The following is a 24,189-nucleotide window of genomic DNA, read 5'->3' as shown; positions in this document are numbered from 1 at the left end:
GGTTAGAGCAGTGGGCTATGAACCAGGAGACCAGGGTTCCAGTCCTGCTGTCGCTCCTTGTGACCTTGGGCAAGTCACTTTACCCTCCATTGCCTCAGGTACAAAACTTAGATTGTAAGCCCTCTGGGGATAGGGAAATACCTACAGTACCTGAATGTAATCCACTTTGAAGTGCTGAAAAAAAAAAAAAGTGCGAAAAGCAGAATATAAATCTAAATAAATAAATAAATAAATAAATAAATAGACAGACTATTGACTGTGGTTCTCCCTTCTTGGTTGGTTGGTTGGAAAGGAATGTTCCTCTGCTACATCACAGGAGTTTAAACCAGATTATCTGCTTTTGAAAAATGACCATGACAGCAGGAGATACTGATAATCATCCTAAACTATGGAGAACTATCAATAGGTTTGAGACTCGTGTGCTGGCTCACATGAAGTCTCAGCAGGTACCAGTGAAGGAATTGAAAAATCAGATTTCTTTTCACAAATTAGTAATTTCCTTAACCTCAGTTTTGCAAGGTTAAAGAAATTACTTGCAAGAAATCAGATTTTTCATGAGACCAGTAAAAATAAAGGTTTAAATTAACAGGCACTTACTAAAACAGTGATTTTAAAGATTTAGTTTATTTACATCTTATTCACAATTCTTACATTGTAAACCAATGCGATATGCAATACATTTTAAAAATAAAATGATATAGTATGATGTAATGCACAATAAAAATTTTAACTAAAACAAAAACAAATCAAAACTTAATATAAGCATTAAAATGATATGAATTTGATATGCAATATAATTGTGAAATAAATTAAAACAATCAAAATTTAGCATAAATACCTTTCTTTGAAAACAGACAAAATTGTAGTTACCAAGTTTCTGAACAACATTTTGAAAGCAGCAGGTGTGGATTTATCTAAAAATCATTTACTGAAGTAGTAAAGGTTCCAAATTACTCCTTACTGTCTATTTTTAAAATCATATTATCTATACTTCTGAGTCTAAAACTAATTTATGTGAAAGAGACAATGGAATCCTTTGTTGGATTGACAACCATGGTGAAGGAATTAGAATAATTGAGAATTTTGATTGTTTTGGGGGCTTCTCTTCAAGGTTACTCTGTTAGTTATGTTTGCCCTCAATGTAGATATGGATTGGATTTTACAAATGTTTTTTCTCCAAATAGAGAAAAAAAAAGAGATTTTTATTGTAAGATAAAAAAATAAATCCAAATGTTCTTAGGTTTCTAGAATGCAGGTTTCTTTGAAGCAGGCATGACAGTATAAGCTTGTGATATATTACGAAGACCCAATGAGAAAGAGCATGTCAATATAGTCAGTATACATTAACTAATCAGTAGGGATGTGCTTTCATTTTAAAACAAATGGTAATCCAAAACAAATCTAGTATTTTTGTTTTGGTTCACTTTAGCCTGAAACGAATGGAGAATCCTCCTGAAAATTTCTAAAAATTTTTAGGATTCATTTGCTTCAGAACACTGTGCTCACTATTTGCAAAATGTGCACACTATTTTCAGAAAAGAACAAAACTAAAAAAAAAAAAAAAGCCCACAAAATAAACAAATAATTCAAAAACAAAACAAAAAATGGCCCTGCACATCCCTACTACTCAGCATATCCAGTGAATAAACCAGTTTGTATTAACTTCCTTTTCCATCCTAAAGTTTCAAAATGGGACATTTTCATCCTGCAGAAGGCACATTACAGATGTAAAAGTTCATAGAGAAAGATGGATTACATTTATTTCTGTTCTTAGAAGTCTTAGAGGAAAATCCACAGAAGGACCAAAGAGAATTTAATTAGTACAAGTTCACAAATGATCAATAAGGCCTCGTTTTTTTTGTTTTTTTTTACCTAAAGAGTTGCAGCGCTCAATCTGGTTGGAAACTGGCTGCAGGGATGCAAACCTGGAATCCGGTCTACAGCTCTTGAGTTTAACAAAGAGCGCTTTCTTTGGAGCACACGTGAAGTACCGCGTCCCTTTAAAGGTGCCATCTGTGCAGCCTGCACACTCGTCTTCCTAAACAGGATAGAGAGAGAGAGAGAGAGAGTGGTGGGGGAGCAGGGTGGGAAGGGCAGAGACAGCTTTAGTTTTGTAAGATAAAACATGTTCCTACAAAAGCTTACCAAGCATCCATGAGAACCATGGAGAGAAAAGCTCAGTACATCTGGCCCTCAACTTTGCGTCTATAGGAAAAATATGTTCAGTATATCCGACCTCCAGGAAGTATTCTTTTTATTACAGCACTTTCCTCAAGCAGAAGACCAGCACAATAATACAAATGTTGAGCACCAAATGTAAATGAATTTAAAAATGTGCCCAACATGACCAAGATCACTACAGTTGGCGACAGATCTGGCAAGATATTTCGGGCCTGACTTTATAACAAGAGACTGTGCCAATAAAGAAGCACCTATTATAAGTATCAGGCCCTCACTATTTTTACACCATAACATTTCAACTTCTGAACCCCCCCTTCTATATCTCTACGCCCTCACCAATTTATACAGCAGGGAGGAGTAAAGGCAGAGATGGAAACTGGTGTTAAAAATCAGAAGAACAATGAGCTAAAAGTATAAGACCAAAGAAAGAGAGTTTTTAAAACAACTGTTCTCTCTTTATACCAGATTAGCTTCATCCCAGACTCCACTTAGTGATTACAAAATGCTCTAAATAAGACTTTCACAGTTCAGTATATGTTAATTACCAGTTCCAGTCCCGCCAACACTTCATTTACCCCGGATGGCTGACCAATCCAGCGAATCACGCCAAAGAAAGGCGGGTTCTCTTTCACTTCAGCCAAGGAGCCCACTTCGAGCCCGTGCAGGTTAAGGAGAGGGACCGGATCAGGCATGCTCTCCTGGATGGAAGCGTTGTTCAGTTCTCCGATGACCGACTGGACAGATAAGGAGAGGGGGGTGTGGCCAATGCTCCCGTTCACACTGGACATCTTGGACAGGCTGAACGGCAGAGAATGGAAGCGGTTCTCGCTGGACAGGCAGTTTGTTACGGCGGGCTGCAGAGGTGGAGAGCAGTGACCAAAGCCAGATGATGCGTCCGATAATGATTTAACAGGATCCTCAGAAACTGCAAACACATAGGAGGGGGGGAAAAAAAAAAAAAAAAATGTATGCGCCTTGTTTAAAGGTCAAGATAAAAATCTTACATTTTCGGTTCCTTAATCATCTCAACAGAAAAGGAGTAACTAACTTCTACATATGCTTTTTTTCTTGGAAAACTGGGAGTTTTGTTATTCTGAGCTCTAGAACAATTGCAATATATCTAAATTTGTCAAAATTAAATAACTTTATTTCCAGAATTACAATTTAACTGAATTCCACATCAAGAGCCTCAGAAAGTTGTTTATTGATGATGCAAGGCAGGGGTGGGCAAATTTTATTTATTTTATCTAGGGCCACATTATTATTAGAAGGTAGATGGAGGCCAACCGCCTACCTTCTAAGCCACCAGCATTCATCCAGCCACCCCAGCATTCAACCAGGATCATCAGCACTCACACAGGCTCCTCATCATTCATCCAGCCACCTCAGCTCTCATCCAGCCACCTCAGCATTCACCCAGCCACCTCAGCATTCACCCAGCCACATCAAGCTTCAATCAGCCACCTCAGCATTCATTCAGCCTCTCAACCATTCATTCAGTTAAGAATCGATACTGCCATGCTACATTAATCATATCCCCTCAAATTATACTTCCACAATTCGTCACTTCCATTACGCTATAGGACATCATCTGCTGGCAAATCCCATCAAAGTGATCTCTTTAGTCCTATCATGATGCTAGGATACCCAATTCACACATTACATCACAACACCTGCTTCAAGATGAAGCCAACGTTACGATACCAACCCATAACTCGTAGATATTTAACTCCGGTGATGATCTCCCCCTTTACGCAACTACTTGGGCTGGCCCTATTTACTTTAACACTATTCAATGCCCAGTCAGTTACCAAAAAAACCCACATCCTTCACGACTATCTGCTTGATGCCAGGCCAGACATCTGTGCTATCACGGAGACCTGGCTGAAGCCCTCAGACACAGCTTTAATAAATCAACTTCATACACAGATATATGATGTCTTCTCCTTACCCAGAAAAAAGAAAAAAGGGGGAGGAGTAGCCTAGTGGTTAGAGCAGTGGACTATGAACCAGGAGACCAGGGTTTGAGTCCTGCTGTCACTCCTTGTGACCTTGGGCAAGGCACTTTACCCTCCATTACCTCAGGTACAAACTTTGATTGCAAGCCCTCTGGGTATAGGGAAATATTTAAACTGACGTTTTGGCATGAGGTCATCTAAAAGGTTTCCTTCTGACAACTCTCCTGTGCAGCTCATTGTTGTGCGAGCAACGCTGTACGATTTGCTGTTTTTTTAATAGAATGAAAATAATAAAAAAAAAATTGAATATAAAATCCCAACCGCCCAAACAGCTGGTTAAGCCCCCTCATCATTTGCAAAAATGCTAATGTTCAATTAATAATATTATGAAGAACACTAGTATTCTTTCCTTCTATCCTTTCGTGTTTTTTCTTTCTGTTCATAGCCTTTTTCTTACAACTTTCTTCTAATAAATGGAATGTATCTATATAACAGCATTTGATACTTCCTTCTTGAGAGATTTCGGCACACTTTTTTTTCCAAACTGGGTCATAGTTGCAAGTCTTAGATGGGTCAGGCGATGCCCCTGTTATCGGACGGTCCACCTCAGGTAGATTCTGAGCACCGCCGGTCACCTGTGGCACTTTCTGGGCTAGCAAGCCTATTGGCGGGAAATGTAGAATGACGGGAAGGGGGTGCACAGATGCCATGGCGTATTTTGGCTCTGTGTATTTTAGGCCTGGGCCTCCTTGAAAATATCTGTAAGCTTCCCTTTGCCAGTGTGTTCCATTTCAGTCTGGGAAAACCTGCACCTTTTTGGGGCTATGATATAATCCTATGTCCTTGCTAAATCATTGTTTTTGTTTTTTTTCCTGAACAGACCCTGCCAGAGTCCCTGCCTATTTTAGCATGATCATTTTGTGAAATGGAGAACTGTACCCTTGGGACTGGTGTGAGATCATAAACTTGTTTTACTTGGTGTCACAAGCCGTACTATAATCAGCTCCCGGAATCTGAAGGGTGGAGATTTAGCAATGTAATGAAGATTAGTCATTACAAAAATTAAAGAAAGAGATCCAGATTTGCTAACGTTTTTTTTTCTCTCATACACCATCAAATAGCAGAATCCAGTGGGAATTAAAGATGAAGGTAAAATGTCATGCAGTAGGAAAGGAATATCAAATTTCCTCCCAAAATTATATTTCTGGCATAATTACAGAACTTTTAGTGGGGTTGGTAGACAGTGGGAGTGGGCACTAACAGGCTGATTTTAAAAGCCCTACGCGTGCCAAAGGCAGGAGATACGCGAGTGTCAGCCAGGGTGCAGCACGTGGAGTTTAAGAGGCGCCAGAGTACGTGCATATCTCGCATTACGCGCACAAGTTGGGAAGGCCAAAAAGGGGCTGGGCATGGGCGGGACATAGGCGTTCCGGGTCTGCAGCCTGCACTCGAGTACTTGCATGCGCCAGGGTCTCCTATCACATAACTTTACTTCTGCTACAGATGGCAAGCAAGTTTTAAAAATAAAAATCAGGGCTAGTCAGCGGGGTTTGAAGGGTCGAGGCTAATAGGTAAAAGGGAATGGCTATCTAGCTAGGACGGGGTTAGGAAGTCCTGTCCTTTACCGGGGCGAACTGGGGAAATGGGTACTTGGGTCGGCATGCGTTCCTAGCAAAATCCTTCCCGCTTATACGGTAGAGTCGGCATTTGCACACACACGCAACGCATCCATATAAAACTACGAGCATACTGCCGATTTTATAATATGTGCACATATATGCAATTATGTTGTAAAATGGCCATGTCCATTCGCATGAACCAGCATCCGAGCGTACATGTACAAGTTACCATCTTAGTCTTCATATTAAGGAAGATAAGGAAGGGATAAGTATAGGAAAGGAACCCAGAATAACTCAATATTTTGTTTGAAGGGGGAACAGGTAAAATCTGACCCATGGAAAGGAGTGGCACACATTTCCCACTATTTTTAGTTTTATTTATTTTTTGCTTGGCATTTTCCTTATTCTTCTCCTCCTTGGGCTTCCACCTCAACTGGAACCAGCCTCTGTTTGGTTACAGCGCCGTGAGCCTTCATTTGCAACAACCTGACAGTTTTCTTTTCCCTGTTTTATAAACCGCCCACCCTGCCTAGCCCAGACTGCTGGGTTATGCCTCCCTTCCAGCAGATGGAGACAGAGAAAAACTTGAAGGGCACCCCTGGAAGTAGGATGCGCCACCTGCAGCCCCTTCGGTATTTCTCTGTCTCCAGCAGATGAAGGTGGCCGAACCTGTAGACCTGGCTAATTGATTCTATTTAAAAAAAAAAAAAGGTTGTAGTGACAGGAATCTTTTAAATTTGTCTGGCTGAAACAAAGTTTAAAAAACAAAACAAAACAGAGTTGGTCCTCCCGAGGAGCAGAGTCATTTTCTCCTCTGTGCCGGAAGTTTTCTCTTCGCTCTAGTGTACCAGGAGCAGCAGCCAGTGGGCCTGTCCCTCCCCCCCCCCCGGCCCAGAGACAACCACGGGTTGTGCGCTGGTGAGGCCAACGCGATTAAAAAAAAAAAAAAAAGAAACGATCTGCCTCGTTTTTTTTTTAGAGCTGCTCTGCTCTTCTTCGGCCTCCTGGGCTCCTGTGTTTACATTGGCAGCATCCTCTCTTTTACAGCGCGGCAATGCCGCTCGCTTCGGCCTGTAAAGTGTGCGGGGAGCCAGCAGCACGGCTCTCCCGAGTTAGCCTCTGCTCTTGGTGTCTTCCCGGAGGCGAGGACCCGTCAGTGGTAGCGGCTGGTGGAAGGGGGTGGCAGGTGCATCGGCCCCGTGGTGAGGGCGCCCCGATGCTGCCTCGTGGTACTCAGCCTGCCCCGCTGCCGTGGAACGTGGGAACGGCGGCCATTTTAGGAGCTGCAGATGTTTATGCAGATAGCTCTGCAGGAGGAGGGGATCTCCCTCCTCAGTTATTTCCGCATTATTTTTGCCCTGAGTCTCCCCACGATTTGTTTCCCACCTTCCCTGCTCCCTTGGGTACCTTCCACTCGAGAAAATTTAAAGGGCCAGCATCCTTTTTCGGCTGATTTTATTTTGCTGCTACATAAGGCATATTTAGCTAGCCTTATGCCCATGGGGGATCCTGAGCCCCTTCTGGGGCGGCCTGGGGCTGGGCCCTCTCCTCCCGTGCAAGTTCCTAGGCCGGATCCTCCTGAGGTCTCCCGGATTCAGGTGGTCTGGGAAGGGTCCGGTTCTGGGAGCCAGGGTGCATTGCCGCTGGCAGATCCGCTTCAGACGCACATGGATGAGGATTCCGAGCGTGCAGCCCCGGTGGAAGGGGGATGATCCTCGGGTCCTTAGGCTCTTTCGTAGAGATGAGTTGGAGCCAATGATTCCACATATCCTAGCGGAGTTGGGCATACTGGCTGGTCAGACGCCGATGCCTCAGGATCAGGGCATGGTGGATCCGCTGCTGTCAGGTCTTTGTCCCCCGGCTAGGACTTTTCCTTTTCATCCTATGTTGCTCCAGCTGATGTTTCGGGAGTGGGATACTCCAGAAGCTAGCCTTCGCGTAGGCAGAGCTATGGAAAAATTGTACCCACTGCCAGACGACTCTCTCAACCTCCTTAAGGTTCCCCAAGGTGGATGCGGCCGTATCCGCAGTCACCAAGCTTATGACTATTCCAGTGGTTGGGGCGGCTGCCCTTAAGGACCCTCAAGATCGTAAGCTTGAGGTACTTCTCAGGCGTATCTTCGAAGTGTCGGCTCTGAAGGTTCGAGCGGCCATTTGCAGTAGTTTAATGCAGCGTGCGAATCTCCGATGGGTGCAACTCCTGAGTGCCAGAGAGCTCTCCCAGGAGGAGTCTGAGCAGGCTGATCATTTGGAGGCGTCTGTAGCGTATGGGGCGGATGCCTTGAACGATCTCCTTCGTACGTCTTTGCGTACTATGGCTTCTGCGGTGTCAGCCCGCAGGCTTTTATGGCTCTGTAATTAGTCGGCTGATGTTGCAGCTGGGTGCTTTTCCGTTTCGGGGGAAATTACTTTTTGGAGATGATTTGGAGCAGCTCATTAAGTCCTTGGGGGACAATAAAGTGTACAAGCTCCCGGAGGATAAGCCAAATGCTTCCAGAGGTTTCAACCCTTCATGGTTGCGTTTTTGAGGGCAACGTCGTTTTTGCCAGTCTAAGCCAGTCATTCCATTCTAGCCTCCCAATGAAATAGCACCGGCCCACTCCTGTTCCGTTCGTTGGGGGCGGCTGTCCCCCTTTTACAAGGTCAAAATAACGTCGGACCATTGGGTTCTAAACATTATAGAACACGGCTACGCCTTAGATTTTGCTCATCCCTTATGTGATCTATTTCTGGTGTTGCCCTGCAGGTCCCTGGAGAAAAGGCGCCAAGTGTCTCTCACGCTTCGCCGGTTGTTAGACCTCGAGGCAGTCGTTCCAGTTCCTTCATATAAACTTCAAACCGGCAGATATTCGATTTATTTTCAGGTTCTGAAGAAGAAGGGGTCCTTCCATTCGATTTTAGATCTGTAGAAGGTCAACAGAGCTCTGCGTGCCCCGTTATCGCATGGAGACGCTACGTTCCATAATCGCCTCCATCAGAGCAGGGGAGTTTTTAGCGTCCCTCGATTTGACGGAAGAGTACCTACACATTGCAATTCGGAAGGTCCATCAGTGGTATCTCCGGTTTATGGTCCTTGGCAAGCATTACCAGTTTCAGGCACTTCTTTTCAGGCTGGCTACCGCTCCGCACACGTTTACCAAGGTGATGGTGGTTGTGGCGGCAGCTCTCCATCGCCAGGGGATCCTGGTCCATCCCTACTTGGAAGATTGGTTCATTCAAGCAAAGTCAAAGGAACTATGCGAGGCAGCGATTGCCAAGGTGGTGCAGACATCTGGGTTGGATCATCAATGCAGACAAGAGCCAGTTGTCCCCTGCAGAGATCCTGGATTTTTTGGGGGCGGGATTCGATACTCGGATTGGGAAAGTCTTCATGATGCAAGGACGGATAGACAAACTCATGTCGCAAGTTCGGCATCTCTTGTCCCTGCCAGTTCCCAGGGTGTGGGACTATTTACAGGTTCTTGGTTCTATAGCGTCTACTCTGGAGTTGGTCCTGTGGGCTTTCGCTCATATGAGGCTGTTGCAAAGGGCTTTGCTCTCTCGTTGGGTCCCCAAGTCGGAGGCTTTTCAAGTCCCCTTACCCCTCCAGGAACCAGCCAGGTCCAGCCTAGCTTGGTGGCTAAGCCCCGAACACTTGTCCCAGGGGGTGGATCTGGAGATCCCTCAGTGGACTATTGTGACGACAGATGCCAGTCTTTCTGGTTGGGAGGCAGTTTGCCAATTCAGGCAGCGCAAGGCCAATGGACGCAGCAGGAAGCGCAATGGTCCATCAATCGTCTCAAAACCAGGGTGGTACGGTTTGGCCTTGCAGCAGTTCTTGCCTCTGGTTCATTGTTGGTCGGTGAGAGTGCTCTCTGACAGTGTAACGACGGTAGCATACATCAACCAGCAGGGAGGCAAAAAAAAAAGAGCCGTCCCATAGCTGCGGAGGCAGACAAGCTCATGGCCTGGGCAGAAATTAATCTGCTCAGGATAGCGGCTTCGCACATTGCCGGAGTAGACTACGTACAGGTGGATTTTCTGAGTCGTCAGAGATTGGATCATGGAGAATGGGAGCTGTCCGACGAAGCGTTTGCGTTGATATCTCATCGGTGGGGGATTCCCCGTTTGGATCTACTGGCGACTCGGGGGACTGCCAAGGTGCTGCACTTCTTCAGTCGCAGAAGAGAACATGGAGCGGAAGGGGTGGACGTTCTTGTTCTCCCATGGCCTCGCAACATTCTGCTCTACGCATTCCCTCCATGGCCTCTGGTAGGCAAGGTCTTGAGAAGGATAGAAGCCCATCCGGTAGAGTTGGTGCTGGTGGCTCCGGAATGGCCACGGAGGCCGTGGTTCATGAATCTCCTCAACCTTGCAGTGGACGGACCGCTCCGTCTGGGTCATCTTCCGAATCTCCTGCAGCAGGGTCCAGTATTTTTCGACCAGGTGGATTGCTTTTGTCTAGCGGCTTGGCTTATGAGAGACGGCATTTGAGAAAGAAGGGGTATCCGGATTCGGTAATTTCCACTTTTTTGTGGGCTCGCAAAACTTCCACACCTCTTACGTATGTCTGAGTCTGGAAGGTTTTTGACTCTTGGTGTAGCAGGTCGAATGTTTCCCCTAGGCGGGCCTCGATAGTCCACATTCTAGCCTTCTTGCAAGAGGGTTTGGCGAAGGGGCTAGCTTTCAGTTCTCTACGGGTTCAAGTGGCGGCGTTAGGCTGTTTATGTGGGAAGGTGGACAGTGTGTCCATAGCGGCTTATCTGGACGTGGCTCATTTCCTTCGAGGTGCTAAGCATTTGAGTAGTTTGTCCATCCTGGAGTTTGAATTTGGTCCTTAGGACGTTGGGTGTACCTCCTTTTGAACCGCTCAGGTGCGTCACTTTGAAGGACCTTACGCTCAAAATGATGTTTTGAGCGTAAGGCTCGGTGAGTTTCAGAACTTCAGGCTCTATCTTGTCGCGAGCCTTTTCATAGGTTTTCAGATTGTGGCATTTCTCTTAGAACCGTGCCATTCTTCCTGCCTAAGGTTGTATCGGCTTTTCATGTGAACCAGTCTGAGTTGTCTGCGTTCCCGGATTTGGATCAGAATTCTCCACATGCTCGTGAATTGAAGTGCTTGGATGTCAGGCGGGTGCTGATGCATTACTTGGAGGTCACTAATGAACACAGACTTCAGAATTTCTAGCTTTGTACCATGTACAGGTTGTATCAGCTTCTGTTCAGTTAGAAATGGATTAAAAACATACAATTTGACTAGGAATGCATAAACCTTTTCATACAATGCATAATCGAATATAGTTGTATTTACATTTAGGGTATATGTGATTTAACACTATTATATATCTATTATGCATTGGTATTTGATTATGTACTTATTTTTCATTTTTGCTTGCTGTAAACTGCATTGGATGATCCACTGATGGACCAGAAAGATGTACATAAATTCTAGGTTAGAAAGACCCATCACAGGGAACATGAAAAACGGGCAAGGCCCAATTATGATAAGCATTTTAGAGATGAAATGGAAAAGGAAATGGAAAAGGAATCTGTACATGTACTGCTGCCCAGTAATAACTTATAAATGGTCATCAAAAACAGTATTTTTTCAACTACTCTGATCTAAAATTTCCTCTGGCCTTACTCAACTTCATCTTACTAAACTAATATTAAATGAGTGAAATACAATCCTGGTTACCAGTTTAAAACTGTCCTCTAAAAAATATATTTAGTATAGTAGATCCAGTGATCATGCTCACAGGGCCTTGGTATTTTATTAATCTTTCATTATTACCTTCATCTATGTACCAAGTATTTTTTGACTTGGGCTGAAGTTGGGAATCAACTGAATTGCCATTCAATGTGTAATAAAATTCCGATCTGCTTCTGTTCCCAGGCTCTGGGATAGATCCTGTCAATGAGAAAAGGGTACAATTGTTATTAAAACATCGCTGGACTGCTTTATACTATTTAATACCGTATGTACCCTATCCTGGTGTTCCTTGCCTGTGCTTACCTAAAGAGTTGGATCACCAGCCCTATTTCTTAAAACTCATCAAATTTCTATGTGCCATCATTCTACGCTTTGATAAAAATTATGTTAAGAAAATCGTTTATTATATTACATTGGTTTTCTAGCTTTCAAAGCACACTGGTGTTTCACTGCTGAAGCACAGACAATTTCTTTAAAAAAAAAACCCTAAAATTTACCTTTCATCTGTGTTCACTTGGGGACTTTAAAACATTAATTTTTGCAGTTTTATTATTACAACTAATTAAAAAACTAGGAATGTACTTTAGTACAAAAAAGAACACACCAAAAAACACAAATCAGAAGTGTAAAGGAAGACTATTAAGAGAACATTTGAGAGCACCCTAGAGAACAGGTGAGCTTGGAAATGGCAAGATGCACAATAGAAGCTAAAGAAAGCAGCAGCTCCGGCAAACCAGCACCGGTTTAAAAACAAAGCGATATGGTGTAAAACACAAAAAAAAACCAAAAAGAAAACATTTAGGAAAGATGAAAAAGCGGAACACAGAACAGCCAGGTGCCATACAGGTGAACAAAAAAAGCAAACACAGAGTGCAGCAACAGCCCAAGCAGCTGAGCGAGTCAGATGTCAGTAACCGAGAGAAAACTTGGGATGCCAAGAGTTCGCGCGCCAACAAGTCTGTAAGAATGGAGCGCCAACAGTCCAAGCAGCTGAGCAAGTCAGATGTCAGTAACCGAGAGAAACTTGGGATGCCAAGAGTTCGCGCGCCAACAAGTCTGTAAGAATGGAGCGCCAACAGTCCAAGCAGCTGAGCGAGTCAGATTTATTTATTTATTTAGCACTTTTATATACCGACTTTCCAATAACAGAATTACTGATCAATTCGGTTTACATTCTAAACAGAAACAATGACAAGTTAATGTCTTACAATGAACAGGTAGATGGAACTTGGATACAGATATATGGGGTTAATAACATAACGTAAATGATACGAAGCCTAATGTAGGCTAAAGAAACAGGTAATAGGTATAAGGCTGGGTTTTTGATTTTAGACTGCCAAGGATTCGTAGATGACCTGAGAATTCTTTGGGGGGTACTAGAGAGTTCTAGAGATGATCTATATAGTTCTCTGGGGGTTTCCAAAGAAGGGATCATTGGCAGGGAAAATTCCGCAGACTGATGTTATGAGAAAGCTTGGTTGAATAACCAAGATGTCAGTAACCGAGAGAAAACTTGGGATGCCAAGAGTTCGCACGCTAACAAGTCTGTAAGAATGGAGCGCCAACAGTCCAAGCAGACAATGAACTGAACATGACCGAGCGGCTCTGCTGACTCCTCTATTTTACCTTATCCCGAGATCTACTGACGTAGCACTCGAACGCCAGCACAGAACTGACCACCACGCAAAGACTATGAGCAAAAGTAACAGGAGATGGAGTAACTACCTCGAGTGGGTGACATCATCCGATGGAGCCCGATACATAAAAAACATATGTCAAAATGTCTAGAACTTTGACTGTGCCTCATGGGGCTTGCCTACGCATGCCATAATATCACACGTCCATGCAGGGTCCATTCAGTCTGGTATTTTAGCATTTGAAAACAAATCTAAGGGGAGGTGGGTGGCTTTCATGAGGACTGACATGCTAATGCCCCTCAAAGAGCACCCTGTTATAAATAAGCAACTCTGCTTTCCCGGAGGACAAGCAGGGTGGCAGTCTTTACGTATGGGGAAACCCTAGTTAGAGGCTGACCCCACTGAAAAAAAGGAAGAACAACAAATGCCAATCAGGACAACAATAGTTTTGTTGGCATCAAGCCTTTTTTTTCTCCCATGTTATACTAAACCTACAAGGGGCAGCCTGGAACAAAAACAGCCCCTAGGAAAAGGAAAAAAGGTTGGGCACTACATCTCAAACAAATTCCAGAAGACAGACCTAGCCAAAGATTACTGTCACATCGGTCATCCCTCCCCAAATAGTAGTGATATGTGACTGAGTGGAGAGAACCCCGCATCACTGCCTCAGAGATCTCCCTCCAGGGGGACTGATTGCAGGTGAGCCACCAACACTGCGACATCTTAGACCAGGGGTGGCAAACTCCAGACCTCGAGGGCCACAAACAGGCCAGGTTTTCAGGACAACCACAATGAATATGCATGAGATTGGAGGCAGAGCATGCCGATCTCTCTCATGTATATTCATTGTGGATATCCTGAAAACCTGGCCTGTTTATGGCCCTCAAGGACCAGAATTTGCCACCTGTGTCTTAAGACTCATCCTTGACCTAGCCCACCCGATTCAGCCTCACCTGGGCATAACAGAAGAGATGCAATCTGCTGGCCAATTAGATATGTTTGGCAATGGAAATCCCTAGTCTGTATCAAACAAAACAGAAAGCTGGGTGGATTTTCTATGGGCTTCTGTCTGCTCCAGGTAGAAAGCCAAGGCTCTTGTGCAGTCCAAACTGTGCAATGGTAGCTCACACTGGTACACATGGCCTGGGGAAAAAATGTTGGAAAGATGATTGACTGGTTAAGATGGAATTCTCATTCAAAAGAAAAATATATTAGAGAAACAGACCCATCTTCCATTCCTGGGCTGCATCATCTCCAATCGTGGCTTCACCATGGACCCTGAGAAACTCTAGGGTATTCGAGATTGGCCCCAAACAGTAGGCCTCCACGCCTTGCAAAGATTCCTTGGATTTACAAATTATTACAGAAACTTCATCGCTAATTATTCCATGCTAGCTGCCCCACTCACGGCCATGACTAGGAAAGGTAGTAACCTTCAAGTTTGGAGCCCCAAGTCTCAATCTGCTTTCTAAGCCTTCTGCACCGGACCATGTCTACATCAAGATCCTAACCGCCCCTTCATCATCAAAGTTGATGCCTCCGCCACTGGAGAAGGGGTGGTCCTGAGCCAATATTCCTCCAAGGACATCTTAGTGCCCTGCTCATTCTACTCGCATAAGTTTTCCACCGCAGAGCAAAACTACACGATTGGGGACCGTGAACTCTTAGCTGTGAAATTGGCCCTTCAGGAATGGCGTCCATGGTTAGAAGGAGCACAGCATAAGTTCACGATATTCACAGACCACAAGAATCTTGAACACTTAAAGGAAGCCCAACTTCTGAATCCTAGACGGGCCCGCTGGGCGCTGTTGTTTGGACGCTTCCATTTTGAACTACAATACCGTACAGCAGCCAAGAACACCCGAGCAGATGCTCTCTCTCGCTCCCTTGAGCCAGAAGATATGCCCGAAGTCCCTAGATACAGTGAGCCAGTTTGTATAACCCTTGCAGTGACCAACACAGTACCAGCCGGGAAGACTGTGGTCCCACGCCGTCTCCGGGAACGTGTCCTCCACTGGGTCCACGACTCAAAGTTGGCCGGCCATCCTGGCCGGGCTCAGACCCTCGAGATGTTAAAAAGACATTATTGGTGGCCTAGCATGGTTAAAGACTCCCGCAGTTATGTGGACTCCTGTCCCATCTGTGCACAGCAAAAACCCTCGATTGGCCACCCATGGGGACTCCTCCAACCTCTTCCGGCTCCCACCGAACCCTGGTCAAGCATCTCTACTGACTTCATCGTTGATCTGCCCTCATCTAAGAGCAACACGGTCATTTGGGTTATTATCGACCGCTTTTCAAAATGGCCCATTTTGTCCCACTACAGAGCCTTCCCTCGGCTCCTGAACTGGCAAAACTCTTCCTCAATGTATTCCACTTATATGGATTACCTAAAGAATTTGAAATCACCCTGAATCTGACGTCGGCCTATCACCCTAAAGCGAATGGCCAGCCTGAGAGGACAAACCGCTCCTTGAAGACATTCCTAAGAACTTACGTCAATGATCAGCAGGATAACTGGGCCGACCTTGTGCCATGGGCTGAGTTATCCCACAATACTCACATCGCCTCTGCCACTGACGACTCAGTGGTATTCGGTCACCAGCCACGTCTGCCTTTACCAGTGCCACTTTCCGTGCCCTCGCCTGCAGCCCAGTCTACGGCACAGACAATTCACCGCCTTTGGGATCAGAAGGAGAGACTGGGTCAGGCTGCCGAGAGAGCCAAACGCTTCACGGATGTTCATCGTTGCACCGCACCCTTGTTCCAACCCGGCCAGAAAATCTGGCTGAGCCCTAAACATATCAGACTACGTCTTCTCTCAACGCCTGGCTCCCAGATTCATCGGACCATTTCCGATCACCCGACACATAGTGCGGTTACCTACCAACTGCAGCTTCCCGCCTACATGGGCATTCACAACACATTCCATGTGTCCCTATTGAAGCCATTCGTATTGTCCTGGCCCTCTCGAAGGCCCCCTGAACCTACACAACTTACTGCTGAACCAGAGGACATCCTCCAAGTAAAAGAGGTCCTGGATGTCCGGCAACAGAGGCCATGGGAATATCTCCTGTCGTGGGAGGGCTTCGGGCCGGAGGAGAACTCCTGGGAGCCCTCCCACCACAACTATGACAGACTTCCTTGCTGAGTTCCACCAGACCCATCCTGAGAAGCCCAGGCTGGTAAGGGGGAGGCCCAGAATGGGGGGGGGGGGGGTACTGTTGCGCGTCCACTCTGCAGCCAGCCCTGCTCACCTTGCTCTCCCATCCATGAGCTCCGGGCTCTCCTCCTCTGCAGCCGCAGCCAGTTCGCAGCGTCCCCGGCTTCCCCGCTTGCAGTCTCCCACCAGGCCTCACAGCAGAACTTGGCATCCTCCAAGGTGTCAGCCTCTCCCCTAGGCGCGCATGGACCGCCGGGCCTCTTAAAGAGCCAAGGGTGGCTCCAAGCCCTGCAGCGTACCCTGACTGACAGCAGGATTTAAGGAAATGGTCAGACACCACTTCCTTGCCTTGGCATTCGGGTCGTACACTCCGGTGTCTCAAGTTTGCCTGTTCCAGTGTCTCGTGTTCCAACGTCTCTCCATTCCTGGTAGTACCCTTCGGACTGAACTCACGGTACTGAACTTTGCTTGCTCCTGACCTTGTCTGACTGCTGCCTGGATCCAACCTCTGCCTGTTCACTGACCTCGTCTGACCTGCTGCCTGTTCACCGACCTCTGCCTGACCAGACTACTACTGATCGCTGCCTGGAACTTGACCTCTGCCTGACCACTCCTGGATTAGCTACAGGTACTGACCCCTGCTTCGGCTGACCATTCTGGACTGGTACTCTGGCCTTGATCCTCACTATCCATGCGGACACTATCCTGGCCTCCCGTGACCTCTGGAAATTCCTGCTTGGACATCGACCGCACATCCTTGTTCATGGTGGGCACTCCCCTGCACTTCCTCTCTAGGAAACCCTGCGAGGCCCACCTAAGACCAGGCGGCCCGGGTACCCAAGGGCTCAACCTGCGGAAACTCCAGGTTGCTATTGGCGAAGCTCCAGCTAGCCTCTGTCTCCTCCTGTGCTCCGCCTCCTGGTGGCAGGCGCTCTCTGGGTCCGACCAGAGGGCCGTACCAATCCTGCACCAGGCCAAGGGTCCACCTCAAGCGCAACAGTAATCAAGCAGATTTTGTGTGGACCAGGAGAAAAGATCTAGGCTTTTATGCTCACACCAAACAGCAAATCTCCTCCACTTAAATCCTAGGATTTTCTAATGGAATCCTCTCTTGAAGCTAAAAGAACTCAAGAAATACTGTCAGATAATTCAAAGGGCTACAAAGCCACCCACTCAACATCTAAACGGTGAGCGACAGAGACCTGATGTTGGGATGGTGCAACCTGCTTTGATACTGAGTGATGAGATCTGGGGAAGTCACAAATCTGATCAATTCCTTGATGGACATCTTTTGGAGGAGTGAGAACCAGATTTATAATCGACAAAGGGAGCTATTAGAATCATGTTCCCCTCTCTCCTCTTTGAACTTCAATCCCAAGTGACAAAAACTGTACCAGAGGACATGCTTACTGCAGTCCCCTGCCCCTAAAGGCATCTAAGACTAATTTGCTACATGCCCACTTTCTAGAACTGAAAAGTGGGACTTCCTGTTCCAAGGGGACACGAATATATCCACCACTAATGAGCCTTAATGGCAGAAGATCTGATTCGCTACACCCCAGTTGAGGGACCACTTGTGGGTTCCATAAGAACATTCTACATGCCCACCAGGTATGTAGCCCTGAGTAACATCCCGAGAGATGGTCTAGTCCCACTGCTGGATGTCCTCCTGACACAGGAGATGCAGTTGTGTTCATAAGTTTACATATCCCTGGCAGAATTTGTAAGATGTGTCGCATTTTAAGAAAAAAAAAAAAAAGCCTACAAGTCTCAGAAGAAAAAACTACAAATTGTGAGCAAATGAGAACTCGATCCAATAAAGAGAAAAGGGTTTTGCAATATAATCTCTAATGATATAAGCATAGAAAGAGGTGTCAGCAAGCCAGTCAGTATGTCCTAACTAAATGTGTGGGCTACCCGGGCTTATCAATCATTCACCTCTGCCATGAAGTCATGCGAGTCGTCCTAGTCCATTTGTGACAAGAAACAATCCTTGGATAATGAGTTAAGATTCAACCCCTGAAGAAGAGTTTCTCCACGACACCATGGCCATTGTATCTGTAATATTTGGATTTATCTATCAAAGACTTTTTTTAAATGATAAAAATTCCTTTAAAAATGTACTTTCTAGAGGTGAATGATTGATAAGACCTGGTAGCCCGCACATTAGTTAGAGGTGTTAGCAAGCCAGTTAGTATGCCCTTTCTCTGCTTATATCATTAGAGATTATATTGCAAAACTCTTTTCTCTTTATTGGATTAGGTTCTCATTTGCTCACAATTTGTGGCATTTTAAGAAAACATTAGTGATCAAATAAAACACGTTTGTTATTAAGAACATAAGAACATGCCATACTGGGTCAGACCAAAGGTCCATCAAGCCCAGCATCCTGTTTCCAACAGTGGCTAATCTAGGCCAATGTGTTTCAAATTAAACTATTTTATGCATCACAGAATAGCATAATCATTAAACAAACCATAGCAATAAAGGAAATAATAAAATGGTCTTGTTCAAAAGTTTATATACCCTTGATGTTTGGGCTGATAATATACACACTCAGGCTGAGATAGCAATAAAGGGTGGGTATCCATACCTGTGCCTTGTTTGACTGAAATTAGTGTCTGTGTATAAATAGCCAATGAGTTTCTTAGCTTTTAAGAAACCCTTGTGCATTTCATCCAGGGCTGCACTGACTTTGATGATTACCGAAGCATGGGAAAAGCAAAAGAACAGTCAAAGGATCTGCGAGCAAAAGTGGTTCAACTTTATAAATCAGGAAAAGAAAATAAAAAGATATCCAAAGGTTTGAAAATGACAATGACAATCAGTACTGTTCAAGTTCTGATCAAGAAGTGGAAAATTATGAGCTCAGTTAATATGAAGCCAGACCAAGAAAGACTTTATTCAGACACAACTGCCAGGAAAATTTGTTGGTGTGAAAAGTAAAAATCCACAAGCAACTTCTACTGAAATACAGGCTTCTCTGAAACAAAGTGGTGTGGGTGTTTCAGCATGCACAATAAGAAGATACTTGAACAAAAGCGGGCTGCATGGTAGCGTTGCCAGAAAAAAGCCATTGCTGCACCAATGCCACAAAACAGCCCACTTACAGCACCTACAGAAGCCTCGAAACTTCTGGAACAAAATAATTTGGAGTGATGAAAGCAAAATTGAATTTTATGGTCATAACAATAAATGCTATTTTTGGAAAGGAGTCAACACCATCCCTAGCTTGAAGCATGGAGGTAGATCTCTGCGGTTTTGGGGGGCCGGTGTGAGCTACAGCAGCCCAGGGAATTTAGTCAAAAATTGATAGCAGGATGAAAGCGGCATCCTATCAGAAAATATTGGAGAATTTGCATTCATTAGCCAGGAAGACGTGCATGGAGTGCACTTGAACTTTCCAACATAACAATGATGTGAAACAGAAGGCCAAGTCGACCCCTCAGTGGCTGCATCAGAAGAAAGTGAAGGTTCTGGAGTGGTCATCACAGTTTCCTGACCTCAATGTCATTGGGCCACTTTGGGGAGAGCTCAAACATGCAGCTCGTGCCAGACAACCAAAGAATTTACGGGATCTGGAGTCCTTTTGCCAAGAGGAATGGGCAGCTTTACCACATGAGAAAATAACAGGCCTCATTCACAATTATCAAAAGACTGCAAGCCATCAATGATGCAAAAGGGGCAATACAGGATATTAAGAACTAAGGGTATGTACATTTTTGAACAGGACCATTTTATTATTTCCTTTATTGCTATGGTTTGGTTAATGACTGGGCTATTCTGTAAGGCATAAAATATATTTAATATGTTTCAAATTAAACTAACGGACATGTTTTGTTTGATCACTTGCATTTTCTTAACATGCTGCACATCCTACAAATTCTGCCAGGGGTATGTAAACTTATGAGCACAACTGTATAACCCATATTTCCCTGCTTGTTGATGTAGTACATCACAACTTGATTATCCATTTGAGCAAGGATAATTCAAGTTAGATAGCTAATCTCTGAAAGCCTTTATTTTATTTATTTATTTTTAATTTTTATTTCGAGTGTACTGATCACCCAGAGTTCCAGGAAATTTAGCCAATGTAAATTTTCCTGGGCAGAGCACCCGTACATGAGCTCTCCAGCTCAGGTTATAGGTATCCATCATGAGGACACAATTTGGATTAGAGAACTTTGGAAGGAAATTCCTCTGACCAGAATGGAATTGCTTCACCAGGTCAGGGAGATCGTGAGCAGTTGTATAACATGGATGCAGTCTCATAGGTCTCAAGAAGCTTGCAGTCACTGCGAACTTGAGGTCCAACAGGCTCTCTTCATGTGGAGATGGGCCATGGGAGTGACATGTACAGTTGACGCCACGAGGTCAAACAGCCTCAACATGTCCCATGAGATGTCTGCTGACTCATTTGTATCTCTTCTCCTGTGGACATCAAGATGGAAGCTCTCTGTTGTGGAAGGCAAGCTTTTGCCTGAATCAGGTCTAGCAGAGCTACAATAAATTCCAATTGGGGCGGCAGGCTCGGTTGAGACTTGGGATAGTGGACAATATACTCTAGTAACTCCAACACCTGGATGGTCACATGCATCAATTCCTTGGCTCCTGCCCAAGATGCGCTCCTGACCAGCTAATCATACAGATTGGGATACACGTGTACCCTCAGTTTGCATAAGTGTGCTGCCACCACAGCCAGGTATTACATGAAAATACATGGGGCAGAAAACAGCAGAACATGATACTGGAGGTGATGGTACCCCTTAATGAATCTGAGATATTTCCTGCGACTAGAGAAAATCTCTATGTGATCTTTTAGACAGAGACCATAGCCGGTCTCCTTTTTGAAGAAAAGGGATTAAGGTGCCCAGGGAAACCATCTTGAACTTTTCTCTTTTTATTAAATTTTCCAAGGCCTTTAGATCTAGGATGGGACTGAATCCCTCAGTTTTCTTTGGAATCAAGAACTATTTGGAGTATAACCCCAGTCCTCTTTATCTTAGTGGAATGGGTTATACCGCATTGGTCATTAAGTGGAGGAGAGCTCCGTTCGAAGCAGTTCCTGATGCGAGTGATCTTCAGCTAGGGTTCGGGGTCCAATTTGACCGGAGACCCAATAGGTTTCATCTGTACCCACTTCTGATGATGCAGCGGACCCAGACACAAGAGTTATTCTGGGCCACTGACTTACATAAAACCATAGCCTCCCTCTGACCGGGAAGTCCTCTGGCATAGGTATCAGGATACTGGCTTTGTTCATGATCCAATCAAAACCCCATCCTAGGTGTTGACTGGGTTGCTGTCTGGGGCTTAGGCACCCTCTATTGCCTCAAGTAGGCATGAGGGGCCAATTATGTACTGGATTGAGGGGGGTGGAAGATAGCACCTTCTTGGATGGAAAAGGTGTCACCTCTGCCCAGGCTCAGATACCTCCTGGAGGAGGAGGCAGAGTTCTTGAGTGACAATGGAGAGATGGTTACACAGTGATCTCAGATATGTGTGACCGCATTCTTTGTTCTATTCTCCAAAGAATTTCTCTCCTGTCCACGGCACATCAGCAAGTCTTTCCTGCACTTCTGGACGGAGATCAGAGGCCCATACTCAGGCAAGTCTGTGTGCTCCAATCCCTACGGCAGAAACTCTCAATGCTGTATCGAAAAACAACAAAGGTAGAGTGGCCATGTGTTTTCTACACTTTAACCCTTTGTCCATCAGTGGCTGGAGGGCGTCTTGCTGCTTTTAAAGAAGCTGTTCTGCCAACTCCTGCACTTGATTCAGCACATTCTCATATACTGGCCCATGAAGAGTTGTTAGGATGCTATGTGGGTGAAACATCTTTCTCCCAAAGATGTATAGAATTCTAGATTCCTTCCATGGGGAACCAAGGAAAGAATATAGACCTCTTGGTCTTCTTGAGAGCAGATTAAACTATCAGATTGGTGTGGCAACTGCTTCTTTTTGAATCTGGGACCCTTCTGAACAAGATAGATCCATCTGAAAAATGAATGGAATGGCCTTAGCCATATTCCTGACAAAGTCACGAAGGAGAGGTCCTCAGGAGTGGACTTCCTTCTCCTTAAGAACATAAGAAATTGCCATGCTGGGTCAGACCAAGGGTCCATCAAGCCCAGCATCCTGTTTCCAACAGAGGCCAAATCAGGCCACAAGAACCTGGCAATTACCCAAACACCAAGAAGTTCCCATGCTACTGATGCAATTAATAGCAGCGGCTATTCCCTAAGTAAATTTCATTAATAGCAGTTAATGGACTTCTCCTCCAAGAACTTATCCAAACCTTTTTTGAACCCAGCTACACTAACTTCCCCTTGGTGGAGATGAGGCGTCAGATGGGAGCCCCATCAACACCTTCTCTTCAGGAGGTGTCTGTAAAAACCAGTGCACTTGGTTGTTTTGGCCTATATCCCAAGCAGCTTCAACAGTCCAGGGAAGTTTCCTCCTCCAAGGAGGCATAGATCAATAGCATGGTGATAGTCATCAACCCCAATCCCCCTCCGCACATCAGCATCAGATCTGGCACCGTCCCTGGTGCCTCACCACCAAGCATCCGTAAGGAATCAAAAAAGAGGCTTAAGGATTGATGAAGCCCACCTCAATGCCCTTGATGCCCAGTATTGAGGCCCTGCAGTGCCTTCTCCATAGCTTGCTGGAACTTCCTATGCAACTCCTCGAATATCAATGATGGCAACACAGAGTGGGAGGCAGAAGGGGTGACCATGTCCTCATCGAAACAGTGAGGTGGACTGGTAGCAGACACCTGAACCAGTGGAAGCTGTTGCAAGTCCCTGGCCTGCTTAGAGGATGAGCTCTCAGCATGCACCAGACTGTTCCCATAAAATATAAATAGAAACAAACATACAGACAAACTCAACTTGAAACTGCAACAAGCCAGACTCTGTGTGCAGTACAACAATAGATAAACATAAAACAAAATCATGAAATATAAAACTTAATAAAACCATATTCATAAAAAGAATCAATATTTTAAAACTGCAAATGAAAAAAACCATCCAATAATTAAAAACTCATACAATTTTTATTTCCTAAACATCAACAAAATATTTCAAAACAGCAGACAGAACACCCAATGATGAAAATAAATAAGGATAAAAAAATTCCCTTGTTCTCCATACCTGGGAACTTATGATTTCCAGTCACCCTGTGATTGTCATGGATTAGTGGGGGAAAGAGACGCAAATATATTCTTCTCTCTCAAACACTCTCCAACACACACACACACACATATACTCTCTAATTCACAAATGCTTAGGCACACGCATGCTCACTCACTCTGTTCTCTCAAATACATACACACTTCTTCACATGCCCTCTCACATGCACACGCTATCTGTGCCCGGAACATACAGCCAAGAGCAGCCTCCTCCTTGGGCCCATGCAGTGGTGTGTCTCTCTCATAGACACAAAACACACACACATTCTGTTTCTCTTTTACACACAGACACACACTCTGCCTCTCACATATGCACACATGCGCGCTGCATCTCTCACAAGCACACACACATGCTCTCTGTCTCTACCACACACGTTCAGTCTCTTTCATACACACACTGTCTGAAACACGCGCATATGCTCTCTGCATCTCTCAAACGCACACATGTTCCTCTCTCCCCCCCCCCCCCCACACACACAGTCAGTCCGACACATGCACAAATACTGTCTCTCTCACACGCGCACACACACGCGCTGTCTCTCACACACACACATTGGCTTGCCATCTCTCACACATCTATACCTAAACACATACTTGCTCTGTGTGTCTCTCTCACACATACACATTCTCTTCCTCTCCCAAATGTGCAGGGTGCAGGTGCAAGCAGCTTTCTTTTTTCGGTCCTGTGGACCTGCTGATGTAGAAACCTCCTCCTTCGGTTGTGCTTACCCAGCAGACACAGCAGTC

The 24,189-nt window shown here is 45.2% G+C and overlaps 1 protein-coding gene across 5 annotated transcripts in view; it reads right to left on the bottom strand.

The window, feature by feature from the left end:
- Nucleotides 1-24,189, bottom strand: part of CYLD (CYLD lysine 63 deubiquitinase) — a 102,331-nt gene that overhangs the window by 48,124 nt on the left and 30,018 nt on the right. For 4 of the 5 annotated variants that reach the window (XM_029608530.1, XM_029608525.1, XM_029608526.1 and 1 more), the window contains 3 exons: nucleotides 11,532-11,648; nucleotides 2,727-3,106; nucleotides 1,873-2,038 (listed from right to left, as the gene is read on the bottom strand). In XM_029608530.1, the coding sequence (XP_029464390.1) occupies nucleotides 1,873-2,038; nucleotides 2,727-3,106; nucleotides 11,532-11,648 (663 nt within the window). The remainder of the gene's footprint in view (nucleotides 1-1,872; nucleotides 2,039-2,726; nucleotides 3,107-11,531; nucleotides 11,649-24,189) is intronic. The other variant, XM_029608529.1, reaches the window with a different exon arrangement.

Source organism: Rhinatrema bivittatum, chromosome 7, assembly GCF_901001135.1.
Source record: "Rhinatrema bivittatum chromosome 7, aRhiBiv1.1, whole genome shotgun sequence".
NCBI lineage: Eukaryota > Metazoa > Chordata > Amphibia > Gymnophiona > Rhinatrematidae > Rhinatrema > Rhinatrema bivittatum.
The sequence above is the reverse complement of the archived record's forward strand: the minus strand, read 5'-3'. Positions and strand labels throughout refer to the sequence as shown.